This window comes from Podarcis erhardii (assembly GCF_964252035.2).
Source record: "Podarcis erhardii genome assembly, chromosome: 2".
NCBI lineage: Eukaryota > Metazoa > Chordata > Lepidosauria > Squamata > Lacertidae > Podarcis > Podarcis erhardii.
The window spans coordinates 106626888-106649246 of NC_138498.1; the positions used below are offsets into that span (position 1 = coordinate 106626888).

General features: G+C 51.1%; 2 protein-coding genes and 1 long non-coding RNA gene across 8 annotated transcripts in view; 1 reads left to right on the forward strand and 2 right to left on the reverse strand.

Moving 5' to 3' along the window:
- Positions 1–7584, reverse strand: part of LOC309337001 (G-protein coupled receptor 22-like) — a 41918-nt gene extending 34334 nt beyond the window's left edge. For 2 of the 3 annotated variants that reach the window (XR_014154091.1, XM_081853600.1), the window contains exon 1: positions 7134–7456. The gene's annotated coding sequence lies outside the window, so the exon portion shown is untranslated. Of the gene's footprint in view, positions 1–7133; positions 7457–7482 lie in introns of those variants that run through there. The other variant, XR_014154090.1, reaches the window with a different exon arrangement.
- LOC309337428 overlaps positions 1–22359 on the forward strand; it is a 303990-nt gene that overhangs the window by 112314 nt on the left and 169317 nt on the right. The gene's annotated exons all lie outside the window — the stretch shown is intronic.
- The window catches only part of LOC309336700 (sodium- and chloride-dependent creatine transporter 1-like), a 29530-nt gene continuing 25749 nt past the window's right edge, over positions 18579–22359 (reverse strand). For all 4 annotated transcript variants that reach the window (XM_081852888.1, XM_081852889.1, XM_081852890.1 and 1 more), the window contains exon 14: positions 18579–20421. In XM_081852888.1, the coding sequence (XP_081709014.1) occupies positions 20275–20421 (147 nt within the window). In that variant the 3' untranslated portion in view covers positions 18579–20274. The remainder of the gene's footprint in view (positions 20422–22359) is intronic.

Sequence of the window (22359 nt, forward strand, 5' to 3'; positions counted from 1 at the left end):
CGCGCAGCCAAGGTCACCGTTCAATACCTTTCCGTTCCAGAAAAAAAGACCAGCCTGCAGGTGACTGAAAGGCACAGTATGGCTTGTGACGAGTGGACCGGCTTTCTTGACCTAATTCAGGACCCGGGTAGGGAACTGGCTGCCCTCAATGAGAAACAGCCAAGCTGTTGGGCAGCGAGTGCCAAAATGGACATAGCTCAGGGGGACAGCACCTGCTTTGCATGCAGAAGGTTCCAGGTTCAAGACATGGCATCTTCCTCAGGCAAGGCTGGGGGCATGAAGCTCTGGAGGGTTGCTGCCAGTCAGTTCAGACACCACTGACCTGGGTGGACTGAAGAATAAGAAGAGTTTTGATTTGATATCCCGCTTTATCACTACCTGAAGGAGTCTCCAAGCGGCTAACATTCTCCTTTCCCTTCCTCCCCCACAACAAACACTCTGTGAGGTGAGTGGGGCTGAGAGACTTCAGAGAAGGGTGACTAGCCCAAGGTCACCCAGCAGCTGCATGTGGAGGAGCGGGGAAGCGAACCCAGTTCCCCAGATTACGAGTCTACCGCTCTTAACCACTACACCACACCGGCTCTCATCTGATTCATTGCAAGGCAGCTTCCCATCTCCCTATTCAGGGTGCAAATGTGTTGCACAGTCTTCCAGGGCTTGATGATGGGCCAGGATTGGCGTGGTGGTGCTGGAAGGGGTTTCTAGAAAGTATTCATATGCCAGCTGCACCAAAACCAAGAACCCCACAACCCACTTTTCACAGGTTTCTGTTGCAGAATTTTGTTATGGGAAAGCTCTGGGACACAGCTGGGCTTCTGCAGCAAACATTCACCGATTGCATTTATACTTCACCTTTTCCTCCAAGGAGCTCAAAGAAACGTGCATAATTCCCAACCCCCCAATCCTCCTCATTTAATGTTCACAACAACCCTGCGAAGTAGGACGGGCTGAGAGGCCGTGTATGGGTCAAGGTCACCCAGCGAGCGCCAGAGCCTTGAACCCTGGTCTCTCCCAGCTCCTGGTCTGACACTCTAGCCAGTATACCACACTGTCTCTTTACAGTGGAAACCATTTGGTGGATGACGCTCTTGAGCACACCCCCTTAGACCCAGCGTGCAATTAACACAGTGGAAAGGAAAGGGCTTCCAGCTGGGTTAGTATGAAACTGCACACTGTATAGACCATCGTCTAAGACGGGGTCAGCAAACTTTTTCAGCAGGGGGCTGGGTCCACTGTCCCTCAGACCATGTGGTGGGCGGGACTATATTTTTTTGGGGGGGAATGAATGGATTCCTATGCCCCACAAATAACCCAGAGATGCATTTTAAATAAAAGGACACATTCTACTCATGTAAAAACACATTGATTCCCAGATCGTCAGCGGGCCGGATTTAGAAGGTGACGGGGCCGCATCCGGCCCCTGGGCCTTAGTTTGCCTACCCATGGTCTAAGGTTATGGGACTCTTATGCAGAAAAGCGAATGAAGTTTGACTGAGAGCATCCTATGTAAATTGGAGGGGGGAGGGGCCGCGAAGTAGGCTCCAGGGGATGCAATGCACCAAGCTGTCAATCACTCAGTATCTGAAAATTCCATTCTTCGCCCCCAGCAAGTGGAAGGAGACCAACTATTAACGGGTGTTGAAGTGACAGAGATGAGACAGAGCGGGAGAAAGACGGGAGCGAAGACTTGCTGTGTTATATTGGTAAGCGGCATCATCTGCAATGCATCCCACACAATGCCTGGTTCTTATCAGAAACATGCAAGATTTCCCTGTTGTGGACCCTCAAAATCTACTGCCCTCTGCCCCAGCCCTACACTCCAGGAAAAGGAGAGAGATCTGTCAAGCCATCCAACCCCCCCCCCGCCCCCAAATCTCTCTGTTACTTGGAATGAACTATGAAACCAATATGTACCATTTAGGGTCCGTGCGCGAGCTGCATTGTGTGTGTGTGCGCTTTATGGGCACTAGGCTAATGTGCCGAATGACCCCTGGGCATAGACACAGACTTATGAAATAAGGATGCCAAGCACCGCTCTGCACGGCCCATTAACCCCCATGCTGCCCGCGGAGTCTCAAAGACCGAACCACAAGAGAAGATGATCTGCTGTGAAGATGATGAAATCTGTCTAGTTAGACCACCACCACTTGAGCTGTCCAAGTACATACCTCTGCCTTCTTTTGGGGGGGCGGGGGGGGGGGGGAACCGTAACAGCATCCAGTGCAACTGACTTTCGGGGTTGGTGTGTTGTGCGACAAGCACACAGAGTGCAATGAGATTGAGTGTTTGGTGGGGGAGGCTTGGTTAATTTCATTGTACACAGGTTGTACATTGACAATAAAGGTATTATTATTATTATTATTATTATTATTATTATTACCTCACGGTCCCACCTTCCCAGTTCCTAATCCAGTTGCAAAATACATATGAATCCCTGTAGAGTTTGGACAGCAGGACTGTAACTGCTACATAACCCTATACAGTGGTACCTCAGCTTACAAACACCTCGGGTTACAAATACTTCGGGTTACAGACTCCACTAACCTGGAAGTAGTACCTCAGGTTAAGAACTTTACCTCAGGATGAGAACAGAAATTGCGCCCCGGAGACACGGCAGGCCCCATTAGCTAAAGTGGTACCTCAGGTTAAGAACGGTTTCGGGTGAAGAACAGACCTCCGGAACGAATTAAGTTCGTATCCAGAGGTACCACTGTACACCCATTAAGACAGGGTGTCTCCCTAGCTTAAATCCCAGGGCTTAACCCTGGAAGAGGTGAAGAAAAAAACTGAGAGAGAGAGGGAGGGACAGAGAGAGACAGCTGCATGTATTGAGAACAGCATCAGACTTTTGCTGGGAGAAGACCTGTGTTCAAATCCCAGCCACAAAACTCCTTGGGTCAGTCAGTATAGCTCAATTCAGCCAGACCCCCTTTGTGCAATGAGCATCGTGCAAGGGGAAGAGCGCAAGGTACGCTCACTGGCCTTCCTCCTGCCATTGTGTCTCTCGTCAGCAGCTACATGTTGGAGAAGGTCTGAATCAGAGAGGCTAGTGCAGTGTTTCCCAGATTTGGGTCTGCACCTGCTTTTGGACCAGAACTCCCATCATCCCTAGCTAGCAGGACCCGTGGGCAAGGATGATGGGAACTGTAGTACAAAAACAGCTGGAGGCCCAAGTTTGAGAAACACTGAGATAGCTTGTGTGTAGGCTTCTGGCACAACCGAGAACCCTGATTGCCAGGGCCAGACTTTAAAAGATTCCCCAGTTATGGCTCCCTGCCCAGTGCTGTTGACAGTGCCCTTCCCATCAAAGTCCCCATGCAGTATGGCTGCTGGCTGCCAGTCACTCACTCAGCAATTACTCACATATGTGTTAACCCAGCAACACTTGTTTTATTGCCAATGAGCTGCCAATTAGCCCTGTTTTGTGGCAAGCTGCTGCCATCTTGAATTCTCCCAGGATGCAATGCCTGATGTTGGTACTGTACTGGATTGATAGCATGAGACAGGGATATACGCACACCAGCCTTCAAGTCTGGGCCACCCTACTCAGGCAGTTGCCTGGATCACCTACCCAAACCTAATTTCTATAGGTAAAAAAAAGGTAAAAGGTAAAGGATCCTGGACGGTTACATCCAATCGAAGGCGACTATGGGGTTGCGGCGCTCATCTCACTTTCAGGCCGGGGAGCCGGCGTTTGTCCACAGACAGCTTTCCGGGTCATGTGGCCAGCATGACTAAACCGCTTCTGGTGCAATCTCTAAAGTGATTGTCAGGCTTTTGCAGGCAATTAAGTATACAATCTTTCCTCAATACTTAGCTGATTTCTGTTTTTTAACCTTTCAATCGTATGGCTTTATTTATATGTAATTGTTTGTAAACCACTCTAATTATTATTTTTTAATAGATAGTGGTATAGAAATATTTGTAATATATAAGTAAATAAATAAAATAATGTGGACTAGAATCCCCATTTCCTAGTCCATAAGACCACATTGAAAGGTTGGGGAGAAATGCCAGCCATGTAACACCTTAACTGTGAGAATGGTAGGGAGGATTAAAGCGCATTATTCAGAATCTTGACCAACGAAACCTGTAGAATAATTCAGGGAGGCAACGGCAAAACGGTAAAAGCTATCCTTATGCTCAAGGCTGGACTGACTCCAAAAATAAACATCTCCCCCTTCTCCCCTCTCCATTAACATGCGCGGCAGTGGGCTACAAAGGAAGACCAGGAGCCTGGCAGCCACAGAACCACAACATCAATGCTAATACAGTATCAGGGCACCTCCCAACCAATCAGTTATCCTCCCAAGCCCTGCAGCTTGGCAAAGAAACATCATTATCTTCATTTTATAAGTGAGGCACAGAGTGAGATTGACTTGGCCACGTTGGAAAAATGAGTCTGCTCTAGAGTTGCAAGCAATAATAAATCAAAGACAGCCAACTCCCTCCCCCCAAAAAACACACATACACTCGACAGAACACACTTTTCACCCACGGAAGACTAACTCCTCCCTACATATTCCCCTTTCCTCACCCAGAGACATTTCCTAAGTCAAATACTAAGACAAAAAGGGACAAACGGGTTACAAATCCTATTTCCTGTCCTCGCACCAACTATGCCTTAAAACCCACTTTCGGGAAATTACAGGTGCCCTATGCATATATTGAAATGTGCACACTAAGGCCGATTTCTGTTTCAGAGATCCAAGGGGGTTGTTTCACACATTGCACTTCTCAGGGCAGAGAAACACTTCCCACACAGGAAAAAGCTATACTGTATGTAGATCACCTCTCAATTGCCTATAGATAATCTCTTCTTACAGCCAACCAAGGAAGGATCCTAGACACAGGCACATTGTGTTCTAGTGTCTCTCCGAGTCAAACACAAGCACAGCCATGCCTGGTGCCCCGAGGTACGTTTCACACATTGCTCAGTGAACGCACGCTCAACAGGCAGATGCAGCCAACCCCATACCCTTGACTAGCATATGGCTGTTTGCAAACATGTCTATTGCATCCACATCTTGCAATTTAGGTGTAGACTTTTAAGCCGCTCAGAGCGTACACCATGCACCTAAATCATAAGATGCTAAAGGAGGCTTCGGTATATAAAACTCCCTCGGTGCCACACAACCTATTAAGATTACAAAACAAAGAAATGACGAAGATTAAAGTACAGAGATAAGCAGCCAGAAACCCAATACAATCCAGCAGAACTATACCATAGAACAAAAATACAGAACATGCTGAAATGTTCAGGCAACTTGGTGGTGGTGGTGGTGGGGAATCTTTGCTTGGTCCTGGACTGGCTCCAGTCAAGTAGGAATTATACAGACTGGGAGCCACAACCAAAAAGGTGCTATTTCCCCCTCTGGTTACCTCCCACCCACCCTGGGATGGTGGGCCTTTTGGGACCCAGAAAAGCACCTTTGATGAGAAGCATAAATATGTAATGGCTGAAGCGGAACTGGGATAGCTCAGTTGGCAGAGCATGAGACTTTTAATGCCAGGATCATGGGTTTGAACCCCACCTTGGGCAAAATATTCCTGCATTGCAGGGGGTTGGACTAGATGACCCTCACGGTCCCCTCCCAACCCTATGATTCTGTGACCTAGCTTGCAATGGCGGAGTGGAAGCATAGCTGGCGTCTGTCCCTGGTTCATTTGCCCACCCTTCCCTGTTCCACGTGGCACAACCCCTGGTCAGAATCTTGGCCCCTGCATGGAGGGGGAAATGGCAAGGACTATGGGGCAGCTGGCACCCATAAGGTGGCAGGCCAGCAGAGGTTTGCCAAAGGGTTTCCAGCTAGCTTGGCACCTCCAAGCCAATCCTCATCTGCTCCCTTCAGAGGATGAGGGAGTCTCGTTGACCCCCATTTCCCTCCTCCCTCACAGAGTGGAAATCTCTCCACCTCAAAAATTAAAGGCTTCCGAGATTGCCCCACAGCCAGGGGTGCCAACTTGGATAAATAATATTGGGGAGGGGGCAGGTAAACCCCGCCCTGCGTAATCGACCACATGATGGGGTGCATCCACACCGTGTGAATGGCAATGCCCATCAACTTTAGGGCAATGCCCATCAATTTTATAGGGGAGGGCCCACAGCATCTCCCCAAGTATTCAGGCTGCTACTTCCTTCGAAGGAGACCCGGCTCGCTCCAAACCTACCTTCTCCCATCCCTTCCACAGGAGGCCCAGGAATCCCAAGCTCCGCTGCCCCTCCGCCCCCTCGACTGCCCCGAAGTCACGACACCCCCACCGCCTCCCCTCTCTCCTCGGTCCCGGCTTTTTAACCCGCCCCTTCCTCCTTCCAGGCAAACAAACAAGCAAAAAGCGCGGGCGGACTCCCCCCTCTCCTCCCTCCTCCCTCCCGAGTGCCCGTCGCCGGCCCAGCCCGGACGGAGCCACGTCCACCTTAGAGGGCAACGGGCCGCCGCCCCCGCTCCTGCTGCCCAACCTGCCCGGCTGCCCTCCCCGCTCGCGCAGAAAGCCGCAGCCGCAGGTCGCTTCCCAAGGTCAGCGGGGAAGAAGCCCAGAGCTGCTTCCCGGCCAGGACTGCTGCCAGCCGGCCCGCAGCTCCTCGCCTTCCCGGGCTACTCCCTCGACCCTCCGCGACGGAGGAAAGCCAGAGCTCTGCTGGGAAGCCCCGACGACGAGGCGCCAAAAGGGGGGCAGCAGGTGGGTGGCGGGCAGAGGTGCCAGCGGCGTCTGCCCCCGCCCGCCCCCCGCTCTTTGCGCAAGGGCAAGACTTCGCCTGAGCTCGGGCACCTGTTTCCAAACACGAGGCTCGCCCCGAGGCCATGGTGCCTCGGAGCATGTGCAGAAAGCGTCTCTCTCTCTCCAGCGGGCACCGTCCTCCTCCCGCCTAGGCATGTTCCCCCCCCCCCCGAAGAAAGCAGCCTCCTGACGAGGGACGTTCCTTGCGCGCTGACCCCCTGCCTTTCTCCTAAGCCAGCCCGGGGGGTGGGGAGCGTCCCTCCTTTTCTCCCGGCCGTCCCCCCCCCTCCAACCGGGCTCGTTATCCCGTCTGGAACTCTTGGGGATTTGCAGCCCCGGCCTGGCCCGCCTTTGCGGCCGCGGACATCCCTGCTGCCTCCCTCGCCCGTCCCCGGAGCAGCGGGGGCGCTCACCTGGGGCCGACGGCTCGTATCTCAGCGGAGGCGGAGGCGCAAGCCCGGCTGCGGCATCTCCGTGCGGCTGCCCAGGAGCTGCTGCTCGCCATCCTCCCCGTCAGCAGCACTGCCGCTTCGCCGCCGCCTCCTCCTCCTCCTCCCAGCGCCACCCTCCAGCTCGGCGGGCTCCGCTGCTTTCTCTCCCTCCTGGCCCAGCCTGTGCAGCCGGCGACGGGCTCGTGGCCGCGCCGCGCGCCGCTGCCTGCCTGCACATCTGGAGAGCTGCGCGAGAGAGAGCGCAAAACATTAAAAAGCAAGCGCGCGCGCGCGCGCAAAAACCTCCTTCGCGCTTCGCAGCAGGACGAACCTGGGCGCGCCGTCGCCGCAGAGAGCCTCGCGCCTCTCTTGCCAACAGCCGGCAGCTCCCACGGTCCGGGCTGGATGGCGCGCAGCGGCGCGAGGGAAGGAGGGGCTTGGCACGTGGGGCTGCTGCTGCTGCTGCTGCTCCTCTCGAGCTCCTGCCCTCTCCGCGCAGCCACAGGGCGAGGGAGGGCCCAAGGGCGCTGCCCCGCCGCCCTCTCCACCTGCAGGGTGCGCTCGCGGATATAGGAAACTGGGCCCGTTCTTTCCCCCTGGACAGGTAGAGGTAGCCATTCTTAATGCTGCTTCGTGGGGCGCTTGGTCGCAGACCCGCGGGCGGCCCTCTAAGGCCTTCTCTTCCGGTAGGGAGCGGGAGGAAGTGTGACCCACCCCCCGAGCAACTCAGCAGAAAAGCCCCCGCTCTTCTTCTTCCGCCGAAGCAATTCCGCGCTGCACCCTCGAAGGAGTGGAGAGCCCAGAAGCTCCTCCCCGGGGAACCCTGGGCCGATTAACTTGTCTACCTCACAGGGTGGTTGAGGACCTGGTCTGGAACTCGGTGGAGAAGTGGCGGGCTGTACATGCAATACTTGCCTATATAAAATTGCTAGGCCTGGGTGCGAATTTGTGTGGCTTTGCGGAGATCACCACCAGCTTGCTAAAGCTACAACCCGATTCGGAATACAGTGGTACCTCGGGTTACATACGCTTCAGGTTAGATACGCTTCAGGTTACAGACTCCGCTAACCCAGAAATACTACCTCTGGTTAAGAACTTTGCTTCAGGATGAGAACAGAAATCGTGCTCCGGTGGCGCGGTGGCAGCGGGAGGCCCCATTAGCTAAAGTGGTGGTGCTTCAGGTTAAGAACAGTTTCAGGTTAAGAACGGACCTCTGGAACGAAATAAGTACTTAACCCGAGGTACCACTGTACTGATTTGGGAGAGCCAGCAGCTATGGCAATAGCTCGCCTCCCCAAAAGGGTATGGGAGAATGTGATGCCAACGTCCAATACCAAGACGAAGGTCTACCTAGCCTGAGTTTTGAGCATGCTGCTTTATGGAAGTGAGTCGAGGGCAACTTACAGCCGCCAGGAGTGACGCCTCAATGCCTTCCACATGTGCTACGTCAGGAAGGTTTTGGGCATCGCATGGGCAGTTTCAAACAAAGATGCGCTTTTCCAAGCCCACCTTCCCAGCATGTTTGCTCTCCTGCCTTAGCGACATCTACACAGGCTTGTCCACAGAATGGAAGATGGCAGGATCCCCAAGGACTTGCTCTGTGGGAGCTGGCTTCAGGCACCAGGCCCATTGGCAGTCCAACTCTGTGTTACAAAGACATCAGCAAACATGGCATGAAGGCTGGCAACCTCTACCCCACCCTGTGGGGATCCCTTGCAGATGACCACAGGTCAAGCAGTGACCAGAGGAGGAAGGATTCCTGGGGAGAAGCACAGAGAGAAGAAACACAATGGTGCAGAACCGGGCGCCTTCATCTGTCCCAGCTGCAACAAAACATGTCTCTCCCGTATCGGCCTCTACAGCCACAGCAGCCACCGCAACCTTCGAACAGTTTGACTTCACCTGCAAAGGCGCACTCCTCCATTGTCCCCTGAGATAGACAGATGCCAACAACTCGATGCTTTGCAATGCTGCGGTGAGTGAACAACCTCGTTCATGGCCCAGAATGGCTTCTGGCACCTTATTACGTTCATGGGAGAATTGCATGCTTGGAATGTTAGGGAAGTAAAACCCACCAGAGCAGGAACTCCAGGTCCAGCGGACACAGACTTAGCTCCCCAAGAGTCTCCCCACCACTGGCACAGTTGCCCAAGAGGGAAGGTGACCCTCAGTTTGCAGAACAGCTCCCCACCTTCTGCATCACAATTTGAAAGGTATTGCAGCTTCCTTCTTCCCTACCACCAGAGTGGGAAGGGTGCTGATCAAAGCTTTGGTGTGTGATGAAACCACTGTTTCGGAGACAAAGAAACAGGGCCAGTGAGTGGGAGACAAGGCCGGCCCACCCTTGAGGCATGGTGAGGCTACTGCCTCGGGCAGCTGGTTCCTTGGAGGCTGGATCTGCCAACCCTGGAAGATCTGTGAGCTGGGGTGTCTGCAGACCTCATGTAAGACAGTGGATCTGCTGCCAGGAAAGCATGCACAGAGGGTCATATGAAGCTGCCTTATACCAGGTCAGACCGTTGGCCCATCTGACTCAGTGTTTTCAACACTGACTGGCAGCAGCTCTCCAGGGTTTCAGGCAGCCGTCTCCCCTGCCCCAGAATGGGGTCCTGAATGGGGCAACTGTGCCCCTGAAGGACCAGGTGCACAGCCTGGGAGTCATTTTGGACTCACAGCTGTCCATGGAGGCACAGGTTAATTCTGTATCCAGGGCAGCTGTCTACCAACTCCACCTGGTACGCAGGCTGAGACCCTACTTGCCCGCAGACTGTCTCACCAGAGTGGTGCATGCTCTAGTTATCTCTCGGTTGGACTACTTCAATGCGCTCTACGTGGGGCTACCTTTGAAGGTGACCCAGAAACTACAACTAACCCAGAATGCGGCAGCTAGATTGGTAACTGGGAGCGGCTGCCGAGACCATATAACACTGGTCTTGAAAGACCTACGCTGGCTCCCAGTATGTTTCCGAGCACAATTCAAAGTGTTGGTGCTGACATTTAAAGCCCTAAACGGCTTCGGTCTAGTATACCTGAAGGAGCGTCTCCACCCCCATCGTTCTGCCAGGACACTGAGGTCCAGCGCTGAGTGCCTTCTGACGGTTCCCCCGCTGCGAGAAGTGAGGTTACAGGGAACCAGGCAGAGGGCCTTCTCGGTAGTGGCACCCGCCCTGTGGAACGCCCTCCCACCAGATGTCAAAGAGAAAAACAACTACCCGACTTTTAGAAGACATCTGAAGGCAGCCCTGTTTAGGGAAGCTTTTAATGTTTAATAGGTTATTGTATTTTATTATTCCGTTGGAAGCCGCCCAGAGTGGCTGGAGAAACCCAGTCAGATGGGTGGGGTATAAATAAATAATAATAATAATAATTATTATTATTATTATTATTATTAACTGGAGATGCCAGGGATTGAACCTGGGACCTTCTGCATGCAATGCATGAGCCCTGCCAGCTGAGCTGCAGCCCTTCCCATGTACCTTACCTCCTCCCCCCTTGCTTCATGCTCTGCTTGTGTATATTTTTAAATAGAGCAAATATTGAAAGAACACCGTGAGTGATCTCCAGTGTTCTCTCCTCAAACCCAAACAGCGCTGCTCCCGAATTTCTCACGGTTCAGAGGAGCGGAAGGAGTTTAGGCTTATAAAAGCCCCCAAACTGGTTTAAAAATACATCTGCTGGAAGTTTTTGTCTTGGGTTTTAATCTCTGCCATGATGAATTCGGTTGGTGGCTTTAGGATGACAGGGTTGCCTGGGGGGGGGGGCAGCCCCCGTCTGTGAAAACGGGGAAAGAATAATACTCACCTGACACAGCTGTCATAAAGATTACAAGATAATGCACTTGAAGGGCTTTGAACACTTGAAAACCCTTATACAAACGCCGCTTCCGATTAATAAATATGCAGTGCAATATTTATTACAATGTAATGGGTAAATATGTATTTGAATATAAATTTCCATTCGCCTGTGTCATGTTACGGCACTTAAAATGTAAGCAATCTTTACTGGAAGGATACGCTTATTAGGCACCGTCAGTGCCTTCTGGGGCCTGTGAATCAACCTTATGTTGGAGATGGAATTCAGGAATTGCGGTGCAGGTTTAGGAGCACCACAGATCAGGGGTGCACACTGGGAGACCACAGGGTCCAGAGGGCTAAAGATCCAGTGCTTTCGTAAGGTTGCGGATGGTACGCCATCTCTGCCAATCAGAAGGTCGGCGGTTCGAATCCCCACGACGGGGTGGGCTCCCATTGCTCGGTCCCTGCTCCTGCCAACCTAGCAGTTCGAAAGCACGTCAAAGTGCAAGTAGCTAAATAGGTACCGCTCCTGCGGGAAGGTAAACGGCGTTTCCGTGTGCTGCTCTGGTTCGCCAGAAGATGCTTAGTCATGCTGGCCACATGACCCAGAAGCTGTATGCCAGCTCCCTCGGCCAGTAAAGCGAGATGAGCGCTGCAACCCCAGAGTCGGCCACGACTGGACCTAATGGTCAGGGGTCTCTTTACCTTTATTTTATTATTTTTTTTTAATAATTTTTATTAATTTTCGACAAACAAACCTTTAAACTGTGCTAGTGTGTTGCGGTGGTTCGAGTGTTGGACTGAGGCCAGGGAAACTAGGGTTTGAATCTCCGCTCAGTCACAAAGCTTGCTTGTCGGGCCAGCCACGGCCTAGCCTACCTCCGAAGGTTGTTGCGAGGATAAAATTGGGGGACGCGGGAAAACATATCTGCCACCTTGAGTTCATTGGAGGAAAGGCAGGAGGAGATATAAGTAACAAAAAATCCTAGCATCTGTATCAGGGTCAGTAAACTTTTTCAGCAGGGGGCCGGTCCACCGTTCCTCAGACTATGTGGTGGGCCGGACTATATTTTTTGGGGGCAAATGAACGAATTCCTATGCCCCACAAATAACCCAGAGATGCATTTTAAATAAAAGCACACATTCTTTTCATGTAAAAACACCAGGCAGGCCCCACAGATAACCCAGAGATGCATTTTAAATAAAAGGGCACCTTCTACTCATGTAAAAACACGCTGATTCCTGGACCATCCATGGGCCATATTGAGAAGGCGATTGGGCCGCATCCAGCCCCTGGGCCATAGTTTGCCTACCCCTGATCTATATACAGTGGTACCTCGGGTTAAGTATTTAATTCGTTCCGGAGGTCTGTTCTTAACCTGAAACTGTTCTTAACCTGAAGTACCACTTTAGCTAATGGGGCCTCCTGCTGCTGCCACACCGCTGCTGCGCGATTTCTCTTCTCATCCTGAAGCAAAGTTCTCAACCCGAGGTACTATTTCTGGGTTAGCGGAGTCTGTAACCTGAAGCATATGTAACCCGAGGTACCACTGTATTACCACTTATCCCAGTATATGTAGGCACGTATGTAGGCTGAGTCAAATTCCTAGTCTGTCTAGCCCAGTATTGTCTACACTGGCTGGCAGCAGCTCCCCATGGTTTCAGGAAGTTTATGGTCCCAATTCTACCTGGAGATCCTGGGGATTGAACCGTCAAGCAGATGCTCTACGACTGATCTTTCTCCCTTCCCCTGTAAGTGTCCCTGTGTCCCCGTGTGTACCCCAGTATAACACAAAGCCAAAGCTCACTAATGACCTTCAGCTAGTCATGATCTCTCAGCTTAACCTACGTTACAGGATTGCTATGATAAAGTGGGGAAGAACCAGGTTCTGGGGTCTTTGGAGGAAGAATGAGATTAAATGTCATGAATAATCCTTACTGCATTCCCAGCAAGCCTCTGGGATAATCACACCGTAGCAAGCAATTGCAGGTAGCCATCTCAGTCCATGAAAACAAAGCAGTCCAACGGTAAAGCAAAACCCTCTTTTTAATAATTAGAAACAGCTAAAAAGTCACAGTGAAAGTGATTGAATTCTTGGCCAGCAGTCTTGTTTAATCTCCCATCCCTTTGGATTGCTAATTTTTGCCTGATTAACTCTAATTTTATTAGGTATTTTGTGGTTTTATATCTTGATTTTATTAACTCTAAAGTTATTAGGTATTTTGTGGTTTTATATCTTGATTTTATTCTGTGAAACGCCCTGAGACCGCTAGGTATAGGGCAATACAGCGGTACATTGGGTTACAGGCGCTTCAGGTTACAGACTCTGCTAACCCAGAAATAGTACCTCAGGTTAAGAACTTTACCTCAGGATGAGAACAGAAATCGCACGGTGGCAGCGGGAGGCCCCATTAGCTAAAGTGGTACCTCAGGTTAAGAACAGTTTCAGGTTAAGAACGGACCTCCGGAACGAATTTAGTTCTTAACCCAAGGTACCACTGTATATAAATTTGATAAATAATAATAATGACCCGGAAGCTGTACGCCTGCTCCCTTGGCTCCTATTTGCATTTTTAAGGAATAAAGGTAAAGGGACCCCTGACCATTAGATCCAGTCGTAGCCGACTCTGGGGTTGCGGCACTCACCTTGCTTTATTGGACAAGGGAGCCGGCGTACAGCTTCCGGGTCATGTGGCCAGCATGACTAAGCCGCTTCTGGTGAACCAGAGCAGCACATGGAAATGCCGTTTACCTTCCCGCCGGAGCAGTACCTATTCATCTACTTGCACTTTGACGTGCTTTTGAACTGCTAGGTGGGCAGGAGCTGGGACCGAGCAGTGGGAGCTCACCCTGTCGCGGGGATTCGAACCGCCGATGTTCTGATCGGCAAGGCGTAGGCTCTGTGGTTTAGACCACAGCGCCACCCGTGTCCCTTTTAAGGAGTACTCATTAACAAAAATAAAAATACGGAGAGGGATATGCACAGAGGTTAACAGAACTGCATTCACGCTCCTTTTCACTACTATGCTTATGAAGGGGTCATTACTTAGATCTCTCCCAGATCTAAGTAATGCATCACTGTCAAGCCTTGGTGGACCTGTGTGAAGCTGAAGATGGCAGCAAGTAAGGTGCTTTGCCTGCTCAGTTGAACTGCTCAGCAGATGGAGATGTTGCCGGTTGCAGCTCTCTTGGTTATTATTATGGTTATTAATGGAGCAAGAGCTCTGCTGAGGCGTGGGTCATTTTGGCGCTGTACGGCATGACTTTATAAAAGGAGGACTCCTTTCTCAACCCTTTGTCCGGCTGCGGGAAAAAAAGACTGGACTATTATGGATAGCCTCAGCTACCAGTCTTTAAGAGTAATGGCCCAGCTGTGCATTGCTGGCATGAACATTGCAGAGGTTAGCACACACACACACCCCTGGCAAACTCAGGATGAGGAAGGAAAATAAATATCCATGCAGAACTTGAGACTGATTCAAGATGTGGAGAGCTGGTGTGGTTTAGTGGCTAGAGCGTTGGTCAAGGACCTGGGGAGATGAGGGGTTCAAATCCCTACTCGGCAGTGAGGCTCACTGGGTAGGGCCAGTCACTGCCTCTCAGCCTAGACTACCTCACAGGGTTGTTGGGGAGATTAAATGGGGGGGGCGGGGGAGAAAGCCACTTCCGCCCTGCAGAGGAGGTGGGATTGCGGGCGTCACCCCCCCTTGCAATTGGGGGAATCCCCGGCCAAGTCACGCCCTGGCCAGACAATTGGTTGGCTCTTGGGGGCGTGGCCTGCCCTATTTAACACAGACATGCCGGGGATCTCCCTCTTTTCCAGCCTACCAGCTGTTCCTGTTTCCCAGCCTCCCGCCCTTTAAGGTTTTCGTTCCTTCACCTTGCTATGGACCTTGGTTGGTCGCCATTGAGGGGCCTGGTAGGAATTTTTCCACTTGGGAAATTGGCACCAGCCACTTGGTTTTCGCCTACCTCGTAGCAAATCATCACAACTTTCTTGGTATTGGTATTGTTTTGTAGTTGGAAGAGGGGAGGAAGCGCCATCACCTGCCCCGCATATGGAAGGGTAGTCCGATAAAGGATTCCGGGGGCCGCGGCCCTGTCCGAAGCCTATGGAGGTGAGGGCCTAAGGCACGCCCCCTATCGGTGACCCCGGGGGAGTTCCTAGTTGATGTGCATCAGCAGGACTCCCCCTACTGGTGGTTTACCCTTCCCGGACTTCAAGCGGACGGGCTGAAGCTGGATATAGTCGGTTAGGACCAATGCCTAAGCCAATACCGCTCATCACCTGTAACCAATAATGTTGTGGCCTTATTTAGCCCATTAACCTTAATAATTGTGTCATGTGTCTTTATTTCCACTGGGAGCAGGGCGGCAACTCACCACTCAACCATGAGACCACCTTAAGCTGCTTGGAGATGACGGTGGGATATAAATTTAGTAAGCAAGATGAGTACATCGTGCACAGCACTCTGAAGAATAACTTAACACCTCTCTTGTTTTTGTTTGATGTCCATTTCTAGGTAGTGTTCATGGCTTAGGGTTGTACCTGATTAGTCATGTCCATTTCAGCGGGTTAGTCTGAGCGTGACTTAACTGGACACAACCCTTAATAACAAAAATGATTTAAAATAAATAAATAAAATAATCTCAAAACGAGAAGCGGGTTGGACAATGGTGGTGTGTGTGTAGTTAATCTGACTCGGGGAACCTGGTTCAGCCAATCAGGAAATAGGTTTGCTCACAGCTGATTCCTGCATTGCAGGGGGTTGGACTAGATGTCCCTCAAGGTCCCTCCCAACTCTACAATTCTTTGTAGGCATCGAGTCATTGCAGTCTAGGCTTGGGGAGAGAATGCACCACAGGATACTAAAAACGTTGGAAATTGGGAATGTCCCCACTTGAAACCCTGGAGAGCTGCTGCCAGTCAGTGTAGACAATACTAAGCCAGAGGGGCCAGTGGTAGGCAGCTTCCTATGAGCTGTAGCTCAGTGGCAGAGCAGCTGCTTTGTATACAGAAGGTCCCAAGTTCATCTCCAGGTAGGCCTGGGAGGGACCCCTGTCTGTAACCCTGGAGTGCTGCTGCCAGTCAGTGTAGGCAATACTGAACTAGATGGGCCAGTGGGCTGACACAGTGTAAGGCGGCTTCCAGTGTTGCCATCCTTTCATAAAGATGGTTATGGTGCTCAGAGAGACAGAGGGGATTGAGAAAGAGAGAGAAGAGCTACAGCTGCTTCTCCTATTCATGGCAATACAGTGTGCCAAGATACGCCGCTGGGAGAATTCAGCTAGCAATGCCTTTGCCTGGCGAGGAAGGGATTGTAATAATATTTTACAGGCTTGAATGCAGCGTTTCTGCTGCCACCTTGTGCTCGTGCTCTGTGAGAGCAATGTTTTGAAGGCTACGCAGTGCATAGCACTGCCTGCTATTATTTGATGTGTGTGTGAGTTCCGCAAAAATGCCATTGACGTGATAATAGTTGTACTAGTGGTGGAATTATACTGGACCACCAACATATCATTCTGCTTCATCAGCTGTTCTGCAATGCTTCCCTCAGTGTGATTCAATCATTGCCATCCGGAGAGGGACTTTTGCACTATAGAGCAACAGATGTGGGACCCCCAAAAAACCCCAAGCAAACCCAACCTAACCCCACCTAGAGCATTTGTGGTGTGAAAAGTTACATGGTTTCCACCAGAAGTTGCAGGACATGCCTTGATAGGAAACAAAACAATAGGTGTTGAGCATTGAGATAGCTCAATTGGTGGAGCGTGAGACCCTTAATCTCAGGTTCGTGGGTGCAAGTCCCATGTTGGGTGAAAGATTCCTCTGCATTGCAGTGGATTGGACTAGTTGACCCTCAAGGTCCCTCCCAACATGGCGATTCCGTGATCCTATGTCTGCCCCGAAAACCTTTGCATAAACAAATAGTACCGGAAGCAGGATTGCGTATAACTGCTCTGATGCCATCATGAGCACGAATCATCATAATTTTGTTTTTTTAAAAAAAATGTCCAGAGGCACGTTCCCTCTATTTGACAGAAGGGATGAGACTTCTGCCACCAGAATCCAAAGATGCAGGTGGTGGTGGGGAGATTTCCTTCCTAAGTAGGTCACCACAGCACTCTGACTCATATCAATAACTCTGGGCTGTCATCCCTCACTCCTGTCTCAATTTCCCAACTCAGATCATTTTCTTCCTTTTTTACCATATTTTCGCTCTATAAGATGCACCAGACCATAAGACGCACCTAGTTTTTGGAGGAGGAAAATAAGAAAAAAATATTCTGAATCCCAGAAGCCAGAACAGCAAGAGGGATCACTGCGCAGTTCCTGGCTTCTGGGATAGCTGCGCAGCCTGCATTTGCTCCATAAGATGCACACACATTTCCCTTACTTTTTAGGAGAGAAAAAGTGAGTCTTATAGAGCAAAAAGTACGGTAATTCTTTCACCTTGGTCGATTTTCTTCTGGCCTGATTTTGCCTGGCTTTCCAACACCTGGCCCAGAATGCAAATCGTGTACTAGCTGGCAACCCTGCTGTGTGGCCTCCCATTTTTAATGTGCTTCTCCGCCCCCCAATCCCTTTACCCCCCGCTTTTTCACATGTATGCAATTGCCATAAGATTAGATAGCGATCACTGTCCTGTTAGTGATAGACCCCGTTGTCGCCATTATCAGCCAGCCATACCAGAAGCAGTGGTGGCTGGTGCCCCATTGGGACTTGAGGGGCAGAAGGCAGGGACCCCCCAAGAACAGGTGGATCCAGAGCCAATGGTGGAGAGAGCAGACTAATGCTAATTTTTACCCCATCCTCCCTGCTGAGATGTACAAGGGCAACATGGAGACTGAGGAGGGGGAAGGAAGCGGACAGCGCCACCCCCTGGACTGGTGGCAGGCAAGGGGTGTCAGATTGTGGTTGGTGGGGGGCAGTGCCCCACTTGCCCAAATGGACTGACTGGAGGCGAAGCAGCTTTGACAAAGATGCAATTGACACAGGCAGAATCTCTCCCATATTTATTGTCAGAGGTTGGATCTGTACCGCAATTGGGTAGGTGCAAAAACAAGAGAGAGGGGAAAAAACCAAACCAAAAAAAACAGGGAGCTGAGAATTAGGATAGCATGGGGTGGTGGTAGTGATTACAGCTTGGTGTGCAGAGGAAAATGGGCTCAGCCCGATTTGGCACAAACACTCATATATTACAAATACATACAATGGGGAGGTGCAGCAGCATGGCTGGGCACTACAATGTGGAGGTGGAGAAGGGGCTGAGCTCACCTGGGCAAGAAGCAGCAGTAGGATTGCTGCTGCAGCAGCTGTATGACAGGGATAAATTCAGCCGGTGTAGCCTTTCTCATCATGAACAACTATGGACGCTTCCAGACTGCCTCTGTTTTCAAGAGGGATTCAATGACATACCGGCAAATGAGGTCTTGCACACTGAATTCACTTCTCCCAAAGATGGGACTTTTTGCAGGAAGGAAAGTGACGGGGGAAATGCAATAGGAAATGTAGAGGGATAACACTTGCTCTTAGCTCCCTGCAAACAAATCAAGACGAATGCCCGGGTCATGCGGAAATGCCCTAAAAGTTGTGGTGTTCCATTGTGACACCTCCAGGTTGCATCTTTTGAATTTATGCTTGTCAGGCAGATGTTAAAGCTACAGAAATAAAACTGCCAACTCTATTAAGGTGTGTGTGTGTCTCTCTGTGTGTGAGAGTGATGTGCTGTTCCATAAGAGTTTTTTCCATGTTTGTTTGTGAAGGGGGAACAGGACAGCTGGTGATCTGCTTGTTCAAGACAACACCCACACACTCCATTTCTCTGGCACTCCCGTTCCCCTCTCTCTTATTAATTTGGGGAGGTTCCTTTTCCCTCTACAGTGAGAGAAAGTTTCGGGAGTTCTGTCCTCCAATTCCAGCTGGAGTGGCCTCAGTCACAGCCTACCCAAAAGCCATTGGTAAGAGCCAAAAAGTTGATGACAGACATCTTTCTCCAGGGGGAGGAATGCGTGGGGAAGGCAGCAGAGTGCATAAGGTACATTTATAATGGTAGGGGCAAGAAATTAAAAGGCAACTGCTACATGATCAAGATCGCATAAGTGCAACCAAAATTGTGGGAAGGGACATGATTTGTGGCAGGTGGATTGGGGAATAAGGTACAAAAGAGACTAGGCCACACAGAGTACTGGAAATGTGACGGTCTTTTTCTGCTTTCTCTTGCAGAGTCGGGGAAGGATTAGAACCTGAGAGACAGGATGCCATTAGTAGACCTTAACCAGGTAAGATCAGTCGGAGGATTGGGATATATGATGGGTGGAAAGAGTGGGCAAACAGCACTTGCCCCCGAGGATTAAAAGCACCCCACAGAAGGTTTAGAGTCCAGCAGTGCTGGGTGGGTTTGGGGGAAGAGACCTAGTGGAGCTGTACTGGGGATAGTAATGAAAGCTGGGATGGAGCCGGTCCCAGTTGCTCTGATGGCTGGGAATGGGGTGGCCCAGCCTATCTGGTACGAGGAAGTGAATGCCCTCCTCGCCTGAGGTTTGAATGCTAATACTGAAACTATTGGATGAGGTGATCTTGGAGGAGAGGAGGTTAGCCTTTGCGCCATGTGGAGGAAATGTGGAAGTTTGCATGTGCTGGGATGGGTATATGTGTGCATGGAGCCCTTGTCACCTGCTGCTAGCAGCACCTCCGTCCTACCGATGTCAGACCAAGCCAACCTGATTTCACAGCTTTCCCATTAATGGTATGAAGGTACCTAAGGTACACAGCCAAATTGCAAGCAGGCAGGTATGGTGCCAGCAGTTGGCCGAGTCAGGCATTGGCTGAAGGACCCACACCAGCCCTGCCACACCGCCATGCACCGCTTGCCCAATGGCCCCCCAGATGCATTTTAAGGGGGTGGGGGATAGGAGTGCTTTCGAATGAGAGCCAAGCTTGGCTCCCATCTGGTGTGGCCGCATGCCATTTGACCTAGAATGCAATGCCCCATCCCAAAGACCTGTGGCATTCATTGACTTCACAGATCTGCGGTCGGCCACCACACATGGGAGCCAGGATTAGCCCCTGCCCCCAAGCCCCACTGCAGCAGAGTCACGTCTAGGGCCCTGGTGGAAGGTGGCAAGTGAGGCCGCCGACAAAGCGGCGAAAAGCTCGCGGCAGCCACTGCCACCAGCCATCAGGGGTCTTTATTGACTTCTCGCACCGGGAGCCTCCTGACTATGCGAAGGGCTGAGTCTCCAATACTGCCAACTTTCCCTGCTACCCCCAAACAGCTGACCTTGGTGCCCGGTGTTATTGCTAGAGGAAGAGGGTACAAGAAAATCAAATCACAGTCTCAAAAAGCGTGGCCTTCTCCAGGGGGGCTGCAGTGAGACTGTCTGGCGGTGGCAGCAGTTTTGTCTCCGCTTCGGGTGTCATGTATTCCAGGTGGTGGTGGCCCCAGACGGGGGTGGTCAGCAATTGCCAGCGCTGGGGGAGAAACGAGGCAGGGGAGTCAGCAAGCAACTCAAGGCACAAGCACGTCCGTTTGTTCACTATTTGTTTATTTACATAGAGCATTTTTTCCACCTTGCTTAAAAACTAGCACAGTCGGGGTCCTTACATCCGTTAGCCATCAGTACAACGGAGGGACTTTAAAGGAAAAGCCTAAAATGTTATCCTAGCGCAGAACCGTAGCTGGGTGAGAACCATCCAGATTGCGCGCCCCCCCAGCCGCAGACAAATTAGCTCTTCTTTCTGCCTCTTCTCCAACCCGCCTCCCTCCACCCATTCAATTCACCCTCTATTTAAAACCATTTATTATGAAACAATAAACAATATTTATGGACATATTTTGTGCATGCGTCCCATCCCCTGCCAGGGGCCCACCTTGCCACTCCCTAGCTGCGGCCCTGCCCTAGCGTACATTAAAACCAGCAACCAAGGCCAAATGAATGGTACACCAAAACCAACCAACCAACATCAATCTGATGGCATGTGAAGACTTATTTTTTTTTAATAAACAATCTGTCTAGGCATTTTCAGCCCTTCTGAGGACTCAAAGGTAAAGGTACCCCTGACCGTTAGGTCTAGTCGCAGACGACCCTGGGGTTGTGGTGCTCGTCTCACTTTACTGGCTGAGGGAGCTGCTGTTTGTCCGCAGACAGCTTCCAGGTCATGTGGCCAGCCAGCATGACTAAGCCACTTCTGGCGAACCAGAGCAGCGCATGGAAACGCCGTTTACCTTCCCGCCATGGCAGTACCTATTTACCTACTTGCACTTTGGTGTGCTTTTGAACTGCTGGGTTGGCAGGAGCAGGGACCAAACAACAGGAGCTCACCCCGTTGCGGGGATTAGAACCGCTGACCTTCTGATCGGCATGCCCTAGGCTCTGTGGTTTAGACCACAGCACCACCTGTAAATGGGAAGGTGTGTACACCTTTCCTAAAAAGTGGCAGAGAGTGAGCCAAGCGGGCATCCGTGGGGAGAGGGTTCCAAACATGGGGAGCCACAAAATTTAAAAGCCTGTTACTGAGGCCTCCTTCCCACCAGGCCACAGATTCAGTCTGCTTGGAAGTGTGAACAGCTTTGCAGGTGGCGTGAGAGTGTTGAGAGAAGTGGAAGTTCCTCCTGCTTCAATGGCAGAAAAGCCTCCCCCAAATCTTACGCTGTGATTCTAAAGTGGAGAATGGCACTGAAGCCAAGGCATGGAAAACCCCAGATCCTTGAGAACCTTGGAACAGGATCTCTAATAAGCACAGAAGCCCATTTGGCACCTGCCTCCCCAAATCTATGCTTGCATCTTCTCTGTGCTTTTAAAGTCTTAGCACCACCGCAAGCTGCTTGGCCGGAAAGAGGGAAGTACTGTATAAATAACAGCTGCTTTAGCAACCGCAGAACCTGCTTCTGAGCTTTTTATTTGGGTGACTGGAGATTACATCATACGGATGCTAGGCAGCTCCAAAAAGCCATTCTCCTCCCCAGGTCTAGCAGCATGGCTGGCTAGCAGCCTGCAATTCAGCGTAGCAGTTATGGCTGTGCCTGATAGCTGGCTGCACAGTGTGCAGAGGAGGCTTGCATGTCTCATTTGTAAAACAAGAGGGCCGGCCCCTCTCACAGCCACCTTCATCAGCAGAGGCATCCAGCTTGGAGTCAAGTCTGTGCTGTGCAAATTCCTTAGAGCATTTCTAAGGTCACACTGCCTGGGACGCGGGTGGCGCTGTGGGTTAAACCACAGATCCTAAGACTTGCCGAACAGAAGGTCGACAGTTTGAATCCCTGCGACGGGGTGAGCTCCCGTTGCTCCTGCCAACCTAGCAGTTCGAAAGCATGTCAAAGTGCAAGTAGATAAATAGTTACCACTCCGGCGGGAAGGTAAACGGAGTTTCCGTGCGCTGCTCTGGTTCGCCAGAAGCGGCTTAGCCATG